This window comes from Elaeis guineensis, chromosome 2, assembly GCF_000442705.2.
Source record: "Elaeis guineensis isolate ETL-2024a chromosome 2, EG11, whole genome shotgun sequence".
Lineage (NCBI taxonomy): Eukaryota > Viridiplantae > Streptophyta > Magnoliopsida > Arecales > Arecaceae > Elaeis > Elaeis guineensis.
In genome coordinates, this window is record NC_025994.2 from 112,778,939 (window position 1) to 112,800,587 (window position 21,649).

The 21,649-nt window shown below is 36.9% G+C and overlaps 1 protein-coding gene across 8 annotated transcripts; it reads left to right on the plus strand.

The window, feature by feature from the left end:
* Window positions 1-3,788: 3,788 nt before the first annotated feature.
* Window positions 3,789-17,272, plus strand: LOC105044164 (uncharacterized). Of its 8 annotated transcripts, none has more exons than XR_831851.4 (9): window positions 3,789-4,386; window positions 4,626-4,686; window positions 8,976-9,232; window positions 10,534-10,735; window positions 12,805-12,936; window positions 13,097-13,193; window positions 13,309-13,427; window positions 14,180-14,222; window positions 17,090-17,272. XR_831851.4 is itself a non-coding variant. In XM_010921991.4 (9 exons), the coding sequence occupies exons 1-8, from the start codon at window positions 3,928-3,930 to the stop codon at window positions 14,184-14,186; spliced, it is 1,344 nt and encodes a 447-aa protein (XP_010920293.1). In that variant the 5' UTR covers window positions 3,789-3,927; the 3' UTR covers window positions 14,187-14,222; window positions 17,090-17,272. The 8 variants fall into 8 exon arrangements, 4 of the variants coding, with proteins under 4 accessions (XP_010920293.1, XP_010920278.1, XP_010920286.1 ...); XM_010921991.4 differs by having other exon boundaries at window positions 13,097-13,203; XR_831850.4 differs by lacking the exon at window positions 14,180-14,222.
* The last annotated feature ends 4,377 nt before the right edge of the window (window positions 17,273-21,649 follow it).

Below are 21,649 nucleotides of genomic sequence, written 5' to 3' on the forward strand. Positions count from 1 at the left end.
TGTTTGATCAGGCCATAACCGTATTTCGGCAATTACCTTGAACGAGGACTTTAGTTTGCACCAAGGTCAAGTGGACAAATATTTATCATATCAAAATATATAATATGCTATGTTATGTATTAAAATAGCATTTTAGATGTTGTTATACATATTATGGAATATACTTTTTTTTATTGTAATAAAATAATTATTAGAGATGAATATGGCTATGAAGATAGGAGAGGACGATGCTTTATATGAAATAAAGGTGTTCCAACATGCTCATTTTATTACAAGTGATCCGGCAAAGCATTCAGTTTGACACTCATTTTCGTTAAAATATTGGATTATAAAATTATTTTTTTATTTTTTTTGGAATAAGAATACATATATTATTATACACATTAAACCAATGCATCTCAAGAAGTGTTTGATTATTCTTTTCGTATTTCTATTCTCAAAGAATAGTTATTCATCATGTTTATTTCATATTTTTGTTTGGTTAGAAATATGCTATTTTATTAGAAATAAAATATAATTAATATAGTATTACTTCATATATTTAGAATAAGATGCAATTAATGTTCATTAAAGATCTAAAATAAGCAATTTTATGATCCATTATAGAATGGCTAAATCAGAATAGATGAGAATAAGATGCAATTAATGCAGGATTGATCATAATTGCTAAATCTATAAGGTCCACCACCCTTTTTTCCAGTGTTTGGGGAAATATAATAGAACAAGCCCTTATTCCATTTAAAATAAGGATATCCAAATACTACCTAAAAGATTACATCCTCCTCGATCTCTCGCTCTTTACACATAAGCGTGCACGTGCATATACGTAGGCTATGTTCCATTCAAATGGATTCAGGGGGCAAATCCAACCATCTCCGGAGCCAGCACCGGTTCAGAAATAACAAGAGCATAGGTAACAGGTGAACAAGATTTGTTAAGGAAAAAAATCATTAATGGGTTGGGATGCACCACCCACATCCATGCGCGAATAATTTCCATCGCAAAGTGACCACTTCATCAATTACTAGAATCTATATCATTAATTTCTAAAAATAAATATAAATTGATTATAAATAAATAGAAATCCATATTTTTTTTATGGAAATAAATAAAAATATTTAGATAATAAATACTAATTCTTCTAAAATAAATATAGATTTTTTAGAATAAAAACATCAATTTTGTATCGATAAACAAAAACTCAACACCTAACTATTGGCATGTCAGGGCTCATGATAAACAACAACGATAGAGAATAAATATAAAGTTTGGATACAAAAAATATAAAATAATGTATGATAACCATAAATCTTAAGGAGCAAATATAAACTGGCTATGGACAGTTAGAAACTTACGAGAGTGCTCACCACCTTCGTGCACTCTTATCTAGAAATAAATAAAAATATTCAAATAATAAATACTAACCTCTTCTCAATAAATATAAATAATTCAAAGTAAATATTTAGTCCGTAATGATAAATAAAAATATTATAAAAACATCAGAGATGTGGATCCCAACAATTAATGAAGTTTTCTTTGAATGTGGCGCTACTATAATTGATAGAGAGGGGGAGAGCGCGCGGGCAATGTACCAAGGGATGGGCGCACGATCTTTGGCAGGGCATCCCATCCCATTTATTTTTATCCTCCTAACAAATCCCCTTAACCTATTCACTAGCACTCTCGTTACTTCGTAGATGGTGTGGGATTGGACAATTCCAAAGACAATCGTACTGAATTCTGGATCCATTTGAATAGAGCACAGTCTCTCTCTCTCTCTCTGGATATCTCTCTCTTATATATACATACAAATATGTATGTATATGTACATATATATTCTTCAGACCAATGAAACTACTAAGATCATTGATGTGTCATATAACGTGAACGTGATAATTATTTTTATTCATAAGTCATATTTGATTGTTGAACTTCATCGATCTTAGACAGATTTTTAGATCCGATGCTATAGACATGTTTTCCAACCTAGTATGTTGCATAATTTAAGTTAAACCTAACCAATAAAGTGTACATGTGTTGCGCACGAAAATTTTGTAACATTTGTTTTGGGCTCGCTCTCTTGAGCAAATTTAGGTTGAAAGAGCTTTAACAATTAATTAAAGTTAAAAAAATATAGAAGTAGGATGGTAATCTTAAATAAATTTATTGTGCACTTCCAACTTTGGTTGCACATTTATGCTATATCTAAGAATAGCAGTAAATGGATGAGCACTTTGGTTTTGTATCCCTATAGCTGCAATGATCAATTCAATCATCTTTATCTTAACTCTAGCCAAAGTTCCGTATGTCAATCAATTAGCTATAAAAGTCATGATGGAGTAAATAAAATAACCATTCATCACCACCGAGAAATTTCTTGCAATTTCTCACTATGGTAACTTCTCGGGTTTCACATTCACTACTTTCTCAAGATCTCTTATTTTTATATTGAAGTGCCATTATGATACCATAATCAATGTTTTATAAGTCCATTCATCATTGATCCAACCAAAAAAGAAGCTTGGTCTTAGGTCGCAAATTGACTCGAATACTAGATGGCTCTGACAGCTTTACTAAAACAGCACATATTTTGGAAGGATCTAGCTTTTAGGATAATTTAGATGGTGAATCAGGGCAATGATGATTCAACTTGTTCGATTTCTCTGGCTAAATTTTAAAACATTGATTATCATAAAATAAAACAAAGAAATGTCGGTTAAAAAAAATATTCATTAGTGTCCTGAAAAAAGAAAAAAAAGAGACGAACGAAGAGGATACGAACGTACCATAATGAAATAATAAAAATTCAACATATTTACTGGCTCTGTATTTATAATATATATCATAAAAAAATTTATGCTATTATAATTTTACTATAATTTTATTTTCCATGAAGCTCATCAATCTATTTTTTTTTAACAAAAATTTTCAATATTAGTCACTTTTCTTAAAAGGAAAATTTTTTGTGCACTGCAGATGGTATAGAAAATCCAATATGGAATGCATTGCTTTATATGATTGATCTATATAGCCATCGCTTTTCAACATATATTTAATGTCTCCAGTTCTATTTTGTCATTTAAAAATTTTGAACGATGAAAATATTTCTGCTCTTTAGAAAAAATTATGATATTTTATGTTCATATTATTATATTCTGCGTATAAAAAATCATAATTGTGACGTAAGATGTCATAATATACTATAAGATATTATAAATTTTTTCAAAGAATAGAAACATTTTCGTCATTCAAAATTTTAAAACTAAAAAGCAGAATTGTAGGCATTAAATACGCGTTGAAAAGTGGTTGGAGTAAAATTCTCTTTCCATATTATGACATCTTGGGCCATATTATGACATCTTGCATGCAGAAAGTCATAATTTAATATAAAATATCATAATATGCCATAAGATGTCATAATTTTGTGGATCATATTATAAAGTATAGAAAGTCATAATATGCCATAAGATGTTATAATTTTTTTCAAAGGACAGAGATATTTTCACTATATAAAATTTTTAATCAAAAAAATAAAATTACAGGTATTAAATATGCGTTAAAAAATAGTAGCTACATGAATCAATCAGATAAAATGATGTGCTCCACGTCGGATTTTCTACACCGCCGCTGTGCACAAATAATTTCTCCATCTTGAAAAGGGATGCAAATGGGCCGAGCTCAGGATCCACAGAAGTTTCAACAGAGGGCCGGCCCAGGAATCCTGGTTGGGCTCCGTCGTCGGGAGGCACCACTGGGCACGACAAATTCAATCCCTTGCCTCGCGAGATTTGCACCCTTTGGATCAGATCGCATCCATATTGTTTTCCGGAACTCGCCGCGGCTCTTCTCTTCTCGCCCATCCGCCGCCCGCCCTTCGTCTCCCACTACAAGGTCCCGTCGAAACCCGGCGATCTCGAAGCAGCGATCATGGAGGCGGAGGCCGGAGGCATCGCTCTTCTCTCCATGTACAACGACGAGGAGGAGGACGACGACGAACAAGAGATCGAGGCCGACGCCGGAGTCGGCGGCGGCGCCGACGCCGACGGCGGATCGAAGAACAACGGCGTTGCCCCACCGCCGTATCCTGCCCTAGAGGGCTCTTCTCCCTTCCTAGGCGCTCGATCTCCTCTCTTTCCCGACGAAGGCTCGGATTACAAAACCCTAAAAAGCCCCGTCGCCCGGAGCCCTACGCCGCCGCCGTTTCGTCTATACCAGCAGTCTTCGCCCTTTCCCTTGACCTCTCCTTCTCCGCCTCCGCCGGCGCCGGTGCCGGCGCTGCCGCCGACTTCTTTTTCCGATCCTGTGGGTGCGCAGAGGATGAGGAGAGGGTCGTTGGTCATAGTGGATTACGCCCACGATGAAAACGCCATGTCTCCCGAACCTGAGGTAATCTTGGTTTGGTTCTTGATTTGTTTGTTTGTAAGCCAAGATTTTGAAATTTTTTGGGGGGATTGAGGTTCTTGTGACAATCTTTTTTGCGGTCGCCTGAGGGACTTGGCAGAAGTGGTTGGTTTTTTCTTTCTTCTGATGGATTTGATTTCTTCTTTGGAATTTTTTAGTTGGAGTGGATTCATTATATTGTCTATTGCAGCTTCCTGATCATTGAAACTTGTGGGATGTGGCAGGAAGGAGAGATACTGAGCAGTGGCCGTGTTGTGATGGGCGCAGAGCTCCAGGTTTCCAATGGTGAGCCCTTGCTTTATCTTTTCCCCACATAAATGTGCCTTTTTGTTTATAAATTATTAAAAACCATTTTTTAAAGAGATGATTTGGATAAATTTTCTGCACTTGATGAGTTTTGCACAACTGAAATTAGATATACGAGCATTCAGTTGAATATCATCACATCATAAATGTACTATAAAATCATTGAGTCTGTATCTGTTGTTCTGGTGGAACTGCAAAATTTATCTTTATTGCTCTCCTAGAAGTTAAAAGTTATCATCAACAAGTGAATTTTACTACAAGGAATTATGATGCTGTTTTATATAAGGTTTCTTTAGTGTTATTTGATGCAAGTGTTTGAATTTGGACTATAAAACACAGAACTGATTGCAAACCTTAAGTGAAACTGTAATCGGCGAGGTTTCAGAAATCTTTACTAATATCTTCATCATGCATGAATTAATGGATAATATATATGTCCACGAGGACAAGATTCTTATGTCAAGTTACCAAAACTTATTGCAAAGATATTTGATCCAATTGAAAAATATTGAAAAAGTTTATGGTTTTCCAGTGATGAAAGTTTTGGATGCCACAAATGAGTTGTTATGTTTGTCCTTCCTTTTGTGTTGGTAGAGCTAGTTGTCAAGAGTGGAAGGAAGTATGGGTTGCATGTGTCCAAGGAAAGAATTATTTTATATTTTTGGAAGAATTTGCTCATTAAGGAGATGCTCTCCTATTTTTGCACATACTCTGCCTTTCTATGCCCTGCTAATGGGTGTGAAGGCTAGAGTTGAAATGATATGAAAAAGTGAGAAGGTTATCTTGGTGGTTATGGCTTGTGGAGGTCACTATCTATCAAAACAAGGAAGTGAAGGAAGATGTGGATTTTGGAATGGGATGTAAGACTTGGGGTAAAGTGTTGGAATTATTGTGCCATATCATTCTGATATACCATGGGTTCAATGGTGGTTATGAGGGTTGCAGTCTGGTAAAATGGAAAATGGTTTGTAAAGCAAGGAGGATTCATGTTTTGCAATAGGATGTAAAGCATCAAGGTCAAGTCCTAGAGGTACTGTACTATATCTTTCTAGTATCACATGAATACAAGTGCTTGCATTAGTCGCACCTCATGGGGAAGGGGAAGGCATAATTTTTGGTGAGCCTCATGCCATGGTTCATGACTTCATGCATTTGTATATTATCTTTCTCTAAGATAGACTTATGGTTGGAAATAGGTTGGGCTCAAGCCCGACCACCTCTTGCCTAAACTTGGCTGAAATTTTCTTTTTGAACTCTAGGCTGGGCCCAAACTTGAAAATTTTATGAAAGCTCTATCCTAAGCTCGGAACCTAGTTTGATCCAAAACCCAAATGGGCTTGATCAAGGACATCTGCTTCCATGCTAGGTGGATATAACTAGGACTTGAGATGCTCTTGATCTGTGAGTGGTTGCTCGAGAGGATGGATCGTGGAAACAGGGATGGGTCGTCAGTGGGACAGATAGTGGTGGAGGGGCTTGGCAATGGTGGATGTGTGATGGGGAGGAAGGAGGGTTTGTCGGGATGTTACGGTTAGTCCTTGACATTGGCAATGGTGGCTAAATTATCACCGAGGAAACTACCTGAAATCCAATAAAAGTTGACATTGAAGTTAAGAAATAAAGAGAAGGTATTTACTAGGATTGGAAGGGTTTAAGGTGGAGTCTTATGGTTTTTGGAGTTTTTTTCCAATGAAACTAGTAAGTCCAAGCAAAGGGCTTGGAGAACATATCAGAGAAGGAAGAAAGGTTGTTTTCAAGGTGCATCTTGCAGAATGGGTTTATGAGTGCGATCATACTAATTGATTTAATTTCATTCACATCTCACAGGATCATATGAGGCCACTTGAAGAAGTTAAGAACAGTTGAAAAGTACCTTCTTGAGATGTTTACTTGATAACATAGAAAACTACAAGAAGTTTTAGACTTGAATATCTTTCCATTAATGACTAAGGTTCATCTCATTAGATTCTGGCAATTGTTTGATCAGGTGATGATTTAATCCATTGCTGGAAATCTTCCATGCTTGGTCCTTACTGATGGGAAGTCTTTTTATTAGTGCCAATATTTGATATTTCAAAGGTTCATAATACCTCCCAATGTTCCTATAATTTGGTCCATTTGACTGTATGGTATCTGGAAAGGCATCCACAGTAATGGTAATTTCAATTTTTTTTTTCTTCTTTTTGATTTGCTTAGAACATTTTATGAAAATTTAACTCCTTTAACCAAAAGATTTTGTTACCTAGATTTATCACCCCATCTTTATTCTCCATCAGACTTAATTAACAAACCTTTCTGCTTAACCTTGACATTTAATTCTTCTGAGAGCCTTTTGGAAAGCTTGATTTTTCAGATTACTTGTGATTCCCCTCGCAGTAAGTTCTTTGTTTATGTTCCATATATTCCAACATGTATTTTCTCATCATAAAATTTATCACACTAGTCTTCAAATAATGTAATTGTGGTAAATGGATAGGAAGAGGTATTGATTTCTGATACACCATTCAATTGAATCACAATCTTATGATTTTTCTTCACTACTTTAGTGTGACATAATACTTTTTTGTGGAGGCTCTTAGGCAGTGTTGGATGGGAATAGTGGGGATGATCAACTACTCCCTTCTCTATTCTGCCAAAGGGCCTTTCTAGTTGGGGGAACAGAGTTATTCATTGTTATTTGTTGTGGGAGGAGATTTCCCTCCAATTTGTGTCATAATGCCATTCGGGTGGGTGGTTGGATTGTTTCATGGAATTGGGTTTTATGTTATTTTATGTTATTTTATTTTGCCCTTACTAGGAATCGCCCAGGCAAGTAATAACTCCGGTAGCCTCCATCACTTTCCCCTTTTCTCCTCCCCATCTCCTCCCATCTCTCCTCCATCTACCCCTCCCCTCTTGATATCCATACTGAGGCATTGATCATGGCCGGTGAGCTACTCTACTGTACCCGAATGTGGTGTTTGGGTTGACCTTGAGATTGATTGGCTTTCCTCTGGCTGTTCATTACCTTGGCAATGGCCTCCCATGTTTTGTTAGCCCCACCTCAGCACCGTCTCCACTCGCTTCTCGACCTCCACTTACACGACTTCCCATGCTTCCTTATAATCCAGCACCTCCCTCGATGATGTTACCATCACGGTGCTTGTCTTTGATAAGGCCTGGACAATCATTCTCTGTCAACCTATCTTGATGTTATGTTCCCCCAAAAGTGGTTGCTTGATCGCATGATTTTTCTAAGTAGTTCTCGGATTTGTTTCCTGGTTTATTTTTGTCTCTTGGTTTTATTTCTTGCCATTTTTGGTGTTCGACCACCAAATTTTGGATGCTTGTGAGTTTGATGGTGGAATTTTGGAAGCAAAAAAGTTTTGGATGCTTGTGTGTCGATGAACAAATTTCGATTCTGACGTGGTTATTGTATAAGGATGCAATTTGATAGCCATATGGCAAAAAACCAGCCTTTGACTGTTTTTGCTAGGCTTGACATGCAGCCAGCATTGCTATTCTTTCCTTGTTGACATATGGCATGGCGTGTGTCGTGTAGTAGACCCGATGATGGTGCACATTTTAATATGAGCCAAACATTAATCATTTTCCATAGATAGCAATTTTTTCACGTTTTGTGAATGGCAATTTTGTGTAAAGAAACACACCCACCATGTCAGGGGGATTGGATGTGGGGGTTCATGATTTGAAGGGTTTCATATTTCCCCAAGGTGGAGCCTCTAAGCCATTTTCCAACAACCGACAGATGGTTAATTTTGTCCATATAACATGAAAATCCCCTTATTTCCTCAACCTGTCCTGCCAACCAAATAACATAATGGTAGGATATCCTCTTCCACTTATTCCACCAACAAAATGCCACAAATTTCTTATCCTGCAGAATAAGTCCTATGCCTTCTACGTTATTCGGATAGCTACTTCTTGTTCCCTCAAAATTTATACCACAACCAAATGCTACCTTAAGCTCTGAGGATCACTATGAAGCAAAAGGTCCAATTTGTCTACTATATACAATTCTTTTAAAATAAACATTTTTTTGTGTTCCAATCATCTATATTTTTTGAAGAAAATGTTTACTAATTGTCATTGTAATCTGTCACATCTTTCTTGTATTTTACATTAATAACCATGATCCTGCCTTAAAGGCTTTGGAGAAATATGTCATTGCAGTAGTTGTCATCTCGATGTACTTTTTGTGGATCTTGACAGTGGATGCTCATTGTTCAGTCCTCATTTTTAGTGCTCGGGTTTATTGGTTTTTGTAGGGAACCTTGAGGAGAGGACCCCACCAGGAACTGTTCATATTTTAACACCAAACACCCAACAAGAACCTCCTCAGTCTTCTGATTTACCCGAGCAATCCAAAAATGAAATCAGTGTTGCAATGGATTTTGCTGTTACAGAGCCTGAAGTAGCTCCGGTTGAGGAAGCTGCTGCAGATTCTATAGAAATGCAAAAAGATGACCCGTTGAATAAGTTCCTTCCTCCACCCGTGACAATAAAATGCCCTGAAGAGTTGCAGGTCCTTTTCTTTTTCTGGCAATAATCTCTTAATTTCTTCAGATTGCTTTTATTTAGCATTTATTGTGCAGTTACATATACAAGACAAGTAGTCTAAGGCAGTTTGATTTTTGAAACTATATGTTCTAAAATAGTTTAATATCATAAAACATTCTATACTTTATGACCTGTTTTATATGGGTGTAGTATTTTACAGTTTCTTTGATTTTGTTATGTATCGTGGTGATGTCTTTTTTCGGTGATCTCTTATAAAATCGATAATAAAAAAGTTGTCAAATAGGTGATACTTTCTTGTTGTATCAATATTACATCATGCAACTTTTCATTTGTATAGCTGCTTCTAAGATGTGCTCCATTTTTTTTTTCCCATGTTGCTTAATATTCTATCTTTTCACATATGTGCATTCTTAACATCTTAATATTATGATTTTCTACTTGCAAGTGATGATACTTTCCAAAGACTATGACACCATCCATTCCTGCCTGTCAAGTTGCCATCTCGCCCTCCAACTTGCCACCACTCCTTCCTGACACCATATCTGCACAAAGGCCCTTCATAACTGGTTACTCTCATCGCCATGCCTATCGGGCAGAGTTGGCAGACTTGGGGAGGAGTGGTTATTAGAAATTGGATATTTGGGACCTGGTGAGCGTATGTTTCAAAATCTTCATTTTCCCTATTGTTCACAACATGGACTAATCATTTTTCAACCTGGACTCACCAACTACTTGAAAGAAATTACTTTTGAGTCACCCTTCTTTGTTCGCTGGTAGCTTGTCATTTTTTTGAATGCAAAGGGAATTTATAACATGATGTGATTTGTAGCAATATTTACAAGAATTTCTCTTTAATTTTTGGTGGTCTTAGGCAAATTTTTCACTTTACAGGAACATGATATGCTGTTCATTCTAGCTCTACATGCCAAAAACAAATTGTAGTAAAATGGAAGTGGTGGAAAAGGCAATTGCCAGGAGCATATCTTTGAAATTGATAATCTTCTCATGTTATCATTTATGAATGTCTGTGTATATGCTGTTGTAGACATCCACATAGTGCTAATTTTCATGTTTTCTTGGAAGTTCTTGAAATGACTGCAATTTTATTCCCTTTGTTTTGGAAGGATCTTTCACAAAAAACCTTTCTGTGGATCAAGGTTGAAGGATAAAGTAAACACAATACTACCATACTTTATGCATTTAATTACAGAATTTTCTCCTTGTCTGTAACCTTTTGCTGATAACATTTTTAGTTTCATCCTGTATCTCTCATTGTTGCTCTTTTTTTATCTGTGTTTATTTCAGGAAAAGATAAACAAGTTTCTTGCATATAAGAGGGCTGGGAAGAGTTTCAATGCTGATTTGCGTAATAGAAAGGATTACCGAAATCCTGACTTCTTGCAGCATGCTGTGAGATATCAAGATATAGATCAGATAGGGACTTGCTTCAGTAAAGATGTGTTTGACCCTCATGGGTACGACAAAAGCGACTACCATGATGAAATAGGTCAATGACAATTCCTTTGTCTATCCCTTTGATTTAAGATGAAGTTCTTACACATTTTCTCAAACCTGTGATTGAGTATTTTATCTTGTTCTTATTGTTTTTTGATGTGTATATAGTATTTGCAAGTATTTGGTATCTGACCAAACAAACTTCTATTCCTAGGCTGTCAAATGTAGTCATTACATTCTTAAATTTTTTCTTGGTTATAATTTGGAAACGTTGATAACTAGAACAGATAACTATGGTGTCAGATATAGGATTTGAGATTATTTTTAAGCAGGCTACTGATTTGCATATTTCCTACTTATATATATATATATATATATATATATATATATATATATATATATATATATATATATATATATATATATATATATATATAAAATATCCTCCTTGATGATTTTAATCTATTTTATGAATGTGGCGTTGGGTGATGACTTTATTCTAGAGGGTTAGGAGTTAGGACATATGCACTTAACTACTTGAATAGATATGGTCTTCAAAGGAAATGTGAAAAATGAGAGTAGAAACATACTGGGAAGAATTATAAAATTTCAGAAGTAATAAAAGTCAACGGAAACACATGGGAACACTTGGTTGATGGGTGATTCTTTAGAAATTTGTCATATGTTAATCACTTGTGATAGCTTGCTGAAGTGCAAACTGCAATATCAGCTCAATAAGGACAAAATGTTCAACAAGAGAAAAAGGTCTTCTTTTGTTTCCATTGAATTATTCAGTGAGATCAATCTGTTGGCATAAACGGCTGAGAAAGAAGTGGCCTAAGTCATGGTGGAGAGTCTGGGATGACAACAATGGGAAGGGACGAGACAATCTGCAAAGTGGCTTTTTATTCCTTAGGTCAGGAAAATGGTTATCCAAAGCGGACTAGAGTATTCAGGCCTCACCCTTCTTGGATCAAATTTGCATAAAGAAAAGAGGCCGAGGAGGATTTGGTTGGCTATATAAGTAGCTCCACTGACTTGCTACATTGACATACTCATTTCTGTCTGTTCTGTCATTGTTACAGAAAAGAATTGGGGAAAGGTTTTCAATGCCTCAGGTCAAGGATATCCAAACCCACCCAAAGAGTGGATTCAAGCCTGACTGTTCTTTTGTTAAGCTTGGAGAAATAAAAGAGGCCTAGTAGGATTTGCTTGGCCATGGAAGTTGCTCCACTGACTCACTACATTGAGCTTGAGTCATATTGTGTCATGAAGCCCCTAGCAAGAGGGAATGTGACATTAATCAATGTCTGGGGAGAAACTATTTTCTTTCTCTTCAATTTGACATGCCTCTCTTTTGTCCCCTCTTTCAGACACAATATGGAGCTTACCATTTGATAAATTAAGTGAATTATTGTTGGCTGTATCTGATAAGCCAGTGAAGCTTATCATTTGATAAACTAAGAGCACTCCTGAACAGAGACTTGATTCTACTCTTATTACTTTTCATGAGTTATCCCCACAGTTTAAAAACCGACACTGAGCGAACCTATGAGCTGATAAGCACCACCTAAATGTTTCTCAAGCATGTCAGCAACATCTCTCTAGGCCTTCTTGCAAGGTCTACTTTCTTGAAAAATGCCAGTTTAAGAAATAGGTGTTGAAGTTTTATGCAAAAAAATTGGAATAAATGATACATTAGTGCTTCATTTGGAGGAATGAACAATGGTGATTAGAGTCTAATCTATGAGGGGACATAGCAGACCTGTTTAGAAGGCTTTTTTCTTCCTCCACTTTGACCAAAACAATTTAAAATAATTTCCAGAGGCTTATAAGTTTTGGGAAACTTCTCTGGACCATTTTCCTTCTTTGGGATATCAAGTAAGTGGAAAATATCTTCTTGTTTACTGGAAAATTCCTTTATGCTGGAAAATGTGTTTTGCTGCAATCTACAATATAGCTTTTCATGGTATTTTGCTACTTTTTCTTTTCCATCACTGTTTGTGTCTCTTGCTCTATTTGTAATCATGGTTAAGAGATGTGCATGCATGAATTACTAGAAATGTTGGTTCTCTTGCTTGTAAATTATGATCTCTCACAGCAAACTTGTATTGCTTGAAGAGGCTGATATGAAGCGCGAAATGGAAAGAAAGGAGCAGGAAAGGAAAAAAAGTCAGAAAGTTGAGTTTGTTGCAGGAGGCACACAACCTGGAACAGTTGCTCCGGCATTGAAGATGAGCATGCAGATCCCAGGTACCAACTTTCTTTTTGTTTTTCTTTTGCATGAATGATGGACAAATTTTGCTTCTTGGGGAATTGGTGCGACTCTGCATGTCATAGCATGCTTTAACATCAAGCTGATTCTAGTCATATTTGTCAATTCCTTTATTGTTTATCTCCTCTTCAATGTCAGTTGCAGGTGTTTCAGGTGCTGCGGCAGGGGTTGTGCAGCCAGTTCCAACAGCCGTAGATGCCATAACAAAAGATATTAGACAAAACAAGAAAACAAAGTGGGATAAGGTTTTATTTGGCTCACATTCATGATGCCATGTATATATTCTGGTTTGGAGATGAAATTTTGGATATCACATTGAGTTTACCTTTTTTTTCTTTTATTGCTTTCAGATTGATGGCGATGTAAAAAATCCAATGCATACTGGAGGGCATGATAATCTTTCTACAGTTGGTGTGCATGCAGCACATTTGTCAACTGCTAATGCTGGTGCTGGATATACTGCATTTGCGTAAGTTTTACTAGTGCCAGATGCAACTCTCCTCTTTGTGGATGATGTTATAGAAAGTTTAATTATGCTCATAAACTGATATAAAATGGTTTGACTATGAAATTAATTCGCTAATATATGTGATTTTTTTAGTTTGTTGCATGTGGGGTAACTTGTGGTTGAGTCATGAACTGGGTATTATCCCACATGTAGTTTATTGTGGTCCATTGATTACCACCATTGAATTTATATAATGTGTCATTGATATTTCAGTATTCAAAAATTATGTGGATTCAGTGAATTGAGTAGGGATGTATTTAAACATGACATAGCATTTGATTAACTTCTAGAATATTAATGAATTGATGAAATCATGATAGTTAGGATTTTGAGTGTGTATTATCCTTTCTATCTCCTACACTTCTCAAACCTTAATACAAGAAACAGATTCCTAATGTCTTCCGTATTGTAACCATCAAGCCTTCTACCAAATGTCTAAATCGTGCTTTACACATAACTGGCAACAATCATTCCATTAAATTACTAATGAAAATCAAGTGTCTGAGCACTTCTTTACATTAAATTCTGTATGTTTTTTTATCTAAAGCTTGAAATAGATCAGAGCTGACGTCTATTGGGTTTTTATGTCATGATTTAATTGTGTATTCCTATTTCACTTTTATACTCAAATCAGTTAATTTCAAGGTATTGCTCTCAATCATATAGAGGGGAGCCTTTGCGCAATGGTAAGGTTGCTCCATTGTGTCCTGCAGGTCATAGGTTTGAAACATGGAAATAGCCTCTTTGTTTGCAGGGGTAAGCATGCGTACATCTGACCCTCCACATACCTGGCAGTAGCAGGAACCTCGTGCGCTAGGCTGACCTTTTCTACTCTCAATTATATGTATTCATATTCTTGCTATTTTATGCTTCAATTCCCCTTATGATTCCCATGATATTACCCAAGTGATACAAACTCAATTAGTATTGGAAAATGATTTTTGACATCCTTTTGTGCTTTAAGAATTAAATCATCGTACTTTTAACTACTCTCAGGGTTTTGAAGTGAACTTGTTTTTAGCATTCCAGTCAACATTTTTTGGGAAATGATGAAAGCAAACTATGGTTAATAATTTCTCTCATTGCATGGTTTCTAGTTTTTCTTTGGAGAACCATGACAGCTTTTCCTTCCAAAATCACCTTTTCTTTTGTGGAGCCAATATCACTATTTACTAGGTCAAGATTTACCAAATCAATTTTGGCTTGGTGGAAGTGGAGTTAGCAGTTGCAAGGAGGGAATAGGTGGTTTCTAGGTGGAGAGATGTCTAAGCGGTCACTGGTAAAAGGGATGGTATATGTCAGGTTCATATGCTTAACTATGTTTGAGAGTAGCAGTCATAAGTGAAAGAGTCCAAAGAATGAAGTGGAAGAAAAGAGATAGGGGGTAATGAGGCTAAAAAATGAAACTTTGAGGTTATATGAGAATCCATAGGTAGCCTCGTGCTACCTATTGATTTATGTGTTAATTGGGTTATACACATTCCAATAGGGTTCTAGAGCAAGTGATCAGCAAAAGAGAGGAGAAAATTAAAGTGGAAATGAAGAAGAGACATTGGAAGGCTAAAGGTGAAGGTTGATGTTCAAAAGGGAGGAGTCCAAGGACTTGTTGCACTTCCTCACCCTGATTCACCGCATGGCATCACATCAAGGGCTTTACAAGGCTCCTAGTGAGTCACTGGAGGTGTCAGACCAAGGTTTATGAAAATTCATAGTGCCACACCAGGGAGTTCTATGGTGTTGCGTCACACAAAAGATGCTTGAGAATTGCAGCCCTTAAGAAAAGAGAGGAGATGCATTGATATATAATACTTTTATTTGTGCAAAGAGAGGAGTTGCATGGATATACAATGCTTTGGTTTTTGAAAAGAGAGGAGGTGCATGGTATATCTAGGCCTCTAAAGCCACTTGACAGTTGCCACTCCTAGGATTTGTACAGGGAGTTAGGAATCCAAGAAGGATATGAGCAAGCCAAGAGATAAAAAATGCAAAACTGAAGAAATCTGTGGTTGGGTGATGCAGAGTGGACTTAAAATGTGATGTGATCACTACTGGCATCTGATGGTTATGATTTATGATGTTATACTAAGTCCTGGACTTTTGGATGCTTTCCCAGGTCGCATTGGATGCTAATCTTCTCCTCCTACTTTTGCTTTTGAGGGGGATAAGAATATTGGCGATGAAGGTGATAATTGATCATGTTAGACCAGATATGGTGTTGTAGCAAGAGGCTAGCTGTTGTGGTTTCATTTAGGTTCCGGCAAAGAGGTTGGGGGAGGGGGGATGAGGCACTCAAAGAATGCTAAGAACTTTGATGTGGTGACTGAATGAAGCTCTTTCCCATGTTACGCTTATCCCCTTCAACTGATACTGAAAGAATAATGTTTGAAATTAAATAGCATGCAAATTAAGTGACATGATCATTGTTTTATCTGAGGGGGTTTTCTACTTTTTTTTTGAGCGGAGACTGTGTCTTGTAATTGAGATGAGTATGCTAAGTGATTTTCTAGAACGCATTTGCTGGGCTTCTTCCTTCTTGCTAGTTATGGTATGTTCTATTACCCATGAAGATCCGATGCATTTATGATTGATTTATTGTTTCTATGTACTATACATTATTTAGTGGTAATTAGCTTTTGCAAGGGTGTTGGAAAAACCTCTTCTAAACCATGGCAGATATGCGATTCTCCTTACCTGTTTGAGGTTTGATTTTTACATATGCCTTTTCAAATGTACGGTATGTGGTTCCTTTATGAGGGCATATTGGAGAATTTTTGGATAATAAGTGATGGGGCAAGTATGATGTGAGGGAATTTGGTGGCCAGAGACTTCTATGGGAATTTAAACTTGATGAGGATCACAAAAGGTGGTATGGCTGGCTGAGGATTGTTCTGGAGTTTGCTTCTCTAAATGTCTATTGGAAGAGGATGGGACCAACATTTAGCAAAGTAAAATGTAAGTTTGAGCTCCTGTCGAAAAAGCGGTGTGGAGACAAACAACACTGCTACATGAATGAAGAAAACAACACTAATTTAGTTGCTTTAGATTGTAAATAGGATGCACAGCCATGCAAGGGTGATCTAGTAGGATGGAACATTTTTCAATGCTTAATGTGGGAATTAGAAGACGTGTCCATGGAGAACTTCTTTACCTTTATTAGTAACAGTACTCAGTAACTACAGCTATTACATTTTACATATACCTGATATACTTAATGTGCATTAGCATCCCTCCTTGGATCTTTGTTGCACTCAGCAAATGTAAAGCACTCAATGAGTTGATGAAACATTTCTAATGTTTCACCATTTAGATTGTAGTTATACTTTAGGCTCTGACTAGGGTCATGGGCTTCTGGTGCGTTGATCACAATAACCATCTACACCTGTTAATAAAAGGTAATATCAGGCTGTTAACCCCAAAATGGATTAGATTATATATATTGAAAAAGAAAAGATTGTAGGTTCTGATAGGACTGAAGGACCTTTTTCTGCATACGATCTAATACCATGGGTAATTTGCCGTGAGCAATTATAATCATCATGTTGTTTTAATATTGCAATTGGGAATGTTGCTTTTCCTGATCATTTTCTCTCTCTAAAAGAATGCTATCATATCATAAATTGCAGGCAACAAAAGAGAAGAGAAGCTGAAGAGAAAAGATCGAGTGAGAGAAAGTTTGACAAAAGATCATGACCTGATTAAATTTCATGGAGATCTTCAGCCATGTTTTGTTAATTCCCATAGATCTGTATCATTATAGAAGTGTGTCTTTTTGATACCTTGCTAATGAAGTCATCTTTTACAGCTCAGATGCTCTCTCCAGTTTCAATATTCTTCACTTCTAAAAGATATGAGAGTATTACTTAAGCCTATTGAGGCGGTGCCAAAACCCTTTTACGGTAGAGAACCTTCGGCTGGATCATGGTAGTTGGCTTTGGAATGTACTCGGAAATTCTTTACATGCTTAGATGTTTCATCTTGTTTTGCATCTGTCCCAGGCACATTGTTGATAAAGTTGGGCTGGGAGGATATAGGCATATGAACTAAGCTGTTGGCAAGTTACACGAACTATATCTGTCAACCAGTATAATAATAATTCTTGTAAGCTGATAAATTTTAACATTTAGTTTGAGTTGCACATCTAATTATGGCCGTTGCAGCATATGATGTCCGCACAAGCTATGAAGCTTTTCTTTCCTTTATTTTCTTGATCCTAAATGAACACTCTCAGCTTGTCAAGACATCCGGTTGGCACAAAGTGAAAGCATGATAGTTCAGCAGCCCCGGAATGCATTGTGAAGGCCAGTTCAATGTGGTTACTTACCAATGGGGAAACATGCTGGAAAGAACGATGGCAGTGCAAGGTTGGTGGTGGGAAAAAGGGTTCTCACTGCTCAAAAGTCTGCAGTCCAGGAGGAAAGCATTACACAGGTTAATCAGCAGCCCATGACCATGAAGGGGAACCAGTGGGAAAGAGAAGTGGGAGCGGCGGCAATAATAATAATAATAATAATAATAATAATAATAATAAAGAAGGCCAGCAGGAACCCGTTACAGGTTAATTGGCAGAGAGTGAGAATGCAGGGGAACCAGTGGGAGAAAGGTTCAAATGCTGTTTAAAATATAAGGAACAGGAGCAAACCGTCAGAAATCCATTACATGTTACTTTAATAATTTATCATGTTTTGTGCCTCTAGGAAGGGAGCCTGGGGAAGCTTCTTTTTTTCCCTCATTCTTATCTTTTGTTTCCGATAGTTGTTGCTCCTTGACAGAACTGTGATTGGTCGATTCAAGATAGAAGATGCTATAGTTTTATGCCATTTGTGCAAGCCTGGCCTGAATTCATGCAATTGGTGGCTGACTCCTTTTTTTGGGTGCAGGTGGCTGACTCCTTTGAAGATGGTGATATTGACAGTGCCACCATTGATAAGGTAAGGCCTTAATGCAGTCTTTGTAAGGCAAATAGGCGATCCCAGATCAAAACGCCTAGCCCAGCACCACAGGAACTATTGATCTTCGTGGTTGTTAGGTAAAATATAGATTGCTCAGGCTTCTAAATCTTCTTTGCTCAACTGCATCAAGATACGCTTAACTCTTTCGGTCGAGGAATCTTTCAAATAGTTAAAAAAATAAGAGGTCCCACTCCAACCTGATCTTGATCGGAAATTTCTTCCATGCTTCTCTTCCTAGAATCCGCTTTTGTTGGCACTGGATCATAGCCTTATCATTTCTAATGCTTTAATTCCCCCAAGTAGACCTTTTCCTTCATCACAAACATCATTAGGTCAAAGTTAAATCAAAAGGCAAAACCGTCCAAGTGCTTTTGCCTTCTCCAGCTTTTGTCTAAGAGGATGCTAATCTACCTACTTTGTGATGATGCTAATGATTCTCACGATTAAATAGAAGTAACAACATGGTAGAAATTATGAGCCTCTCTTTTTTGCGGGCCTGTTTGTGAGTTTGTCTTCGTTGGAATTTCCCCAACATGTCCTTAGCGTTTAAAACTTCATTTCAGGTCCTACCTTCATTAGACTGACTTTTGAGGGGTTTGAGGTAAAGGGAGAGAAAGCCTCACTTATACACCTTTTATTATTATTATTATTATTTTTTTAAGGTGTTGTTCTTTGCTACTTATGTAACTTGCTAACTGTTATTATCTCTAGTTCGTCTGGTACAATGAATTCAGACCAACGCCATCTCAGCCCCTGCAGAGCCTGAGTTGTCTTCCAAATTGGATGAAGCTTTCTTTGTTGCATATTTGTTCCTCCCAGGCCTTAGACTGCTGATTTCCTTCGCAGGGAGGAATGCAAGCAATTGGATTACGCCTTGGCTCACATAACAATGTAATACTTCGAGCTGCAACTTTCTTGCTTGGGCTATTTGATTCAAACAATAGATTTGGTAGATGGCATATTATGTCTCCTAAAACGAACTCATGATGAAAATTGAATGGATCAAATAAATAACTGATCTCGAAAGGTTTATACTCCAAATCTCTAAGTCAGCAACAATCAAAAACAGATCGGGATGAGAATCAAGTTGCAAATAAGTATCTAGAGGGAACTTGAAATCATGGCCTCTAACAATTTGAATATTAATTAATTTCAAAAGATTCAGTTGTTGGGGAATGGGTTAACACTAAAGATAGGTTCAAGTTATAAACAACAAACCAAAAACCCTATATATGTTACTTACTAAAGGGGAAAATAAAATGTCTTTTTAAAAAAAGCGAGAAGTTCCCAACAAATAGATCAAATAATCTTTCGATCTTCATGGAACTAATCTTTATAGAAACCAGCCTAGAATAATTTAATGAGGTTGATCTTCAACAGGAGAAGTTTCCAAGCATGAATCACATGTATAAGTAAAATCTATGTGAACACCTTGGAAGCTATCTCAAGTCACGAGCATAATGGTATGATTAGTCACGACTTTGCCTTCCTAGTATACATTGTGATTCAAGACACCCAGAATTGTTACTATTTATGATATGCTTATCATGGCGTCTGTTAAAGGAGTTTCAGGTCTTCTGGGAATCTAGCTCCTCCTATTGTCTCAAATCTTGAGATTTCTTGTATATTTCTCCTATATGAGAAAGATAGCTCTCCGAAGAAGAAACTTACTTATGAATCAGTCTGCATCACTTCTCCTTATCAAAGTGGCACATCTAAAGGAAATGTTTGTTTCATGCACATCTTTTCTACCTTTTCTATATTTTTATCGGGTGGAAACACTAAAAAGTGATTTGTCTCGATGCACAAGATGCGATCAAGAGGTACTATGATCAGCTAGATTATATCAAGCTTAGTAGGATTTGGCAGATTTGTGGATGAAAACTTCAACAAACAAATATATTTGAAAACTTCAAATCTAAAAGTTTTTTCTTTTTGTTCTTTAAACTACTTCTTATAATTAGTCAGCAAAAATTAATAGTGGAACTTTGATATGCCTGCAATGAGATTCATGGCCTGAAGCAATCTTCTAAAGTGGTTGTAAAGGGTTCGTACGCGTTCTCGGTGCAAGCACAGCTGCCTAAGAAACGTGACAACATGACTTGGATGTGTGCCATCGCCATGTCAAGTCTCCATGGAAGAAGCTCAGAGACTTTCTTTGTGCTGAAGTAAAACGTAGGCAAGTTTCTTATCATTTTTAATTTCAAATACAAAACCGAAGAGAAAACAGAAAGAAACCAAGTAAAAAGAGTGGGAGAAAAGAGGAAAAATTCAGGAGAAGTCGACAGGTCCGCAACTCGAGAAATCGGACAACAATCCCCCGAAGTCCCTTTCTCAGATGGGGGCCCACACAAAACTATGGCTCCTCGACCATGGCAGGGTGCGAACTGGGTTCTTGAGTACTTGGGTGAGCTTAACATTTTTCTAAGATGAAGGTAGACGTTAGGAGATTCGCGGCTGCTTCGCACGTGGACGCTGACTCAAACCACCGACCGCTGTCCGGTTTTATTTACCAGGCTGACTCACCTCTTTCTATTTTCTTTTTATTTCTTCGTAGAACTGCCAACAAAAAGCTGCTGCTTTTAAAAATCAGAAGAGCATAAAGTGGCCTTGGGACTCTTATTGACTCTGGTAAGGTGTTGGCATGAAGACAAGGGCCCTAATTGATGGGGCCTCATGAATTGGGCAATATTTTAATCTCCTCCATGTCTTTAAATGATATTTTACATGGGTCCTTCCTGCAGCATTATTGTGAAAAGATGATGCCACATTAGTTGTTACATAATTAAGTATCATAAAAGTAGTTTTCATATCATGCTTGTCTGAAGTAATAGATGAGATCAAATGTATATGATAAAGTATGATCATCTAATGGACAGCAATAACTCTAAATTTAAGTGTCTCGGATACAGGATTACATGGAGGACCTGTCATGGTTTAAAAGAAAGAAAAAAAAAGACAAGAGTAATTGCCATACTCAACAAGCATCTTCAACATATGTGTTTCTCGCATAAGTAAATTTTCTAGTCCATATAAATGTATTCCATACATTACTAATTTTAATAGCCGTTACCTATTCAAATTTATTAGAAAGTGGTAATTTAGATCACGGTTTTGTTGAAACAAATATAGGTTGAAATGATGCAGGAGGAATAGATTATGTTGGGTCAGTCCATTTTTTGGTTCAGCTATTTTGGAGTAGCTATACTTAGTTTTGGTCAAATCTAGTCAACT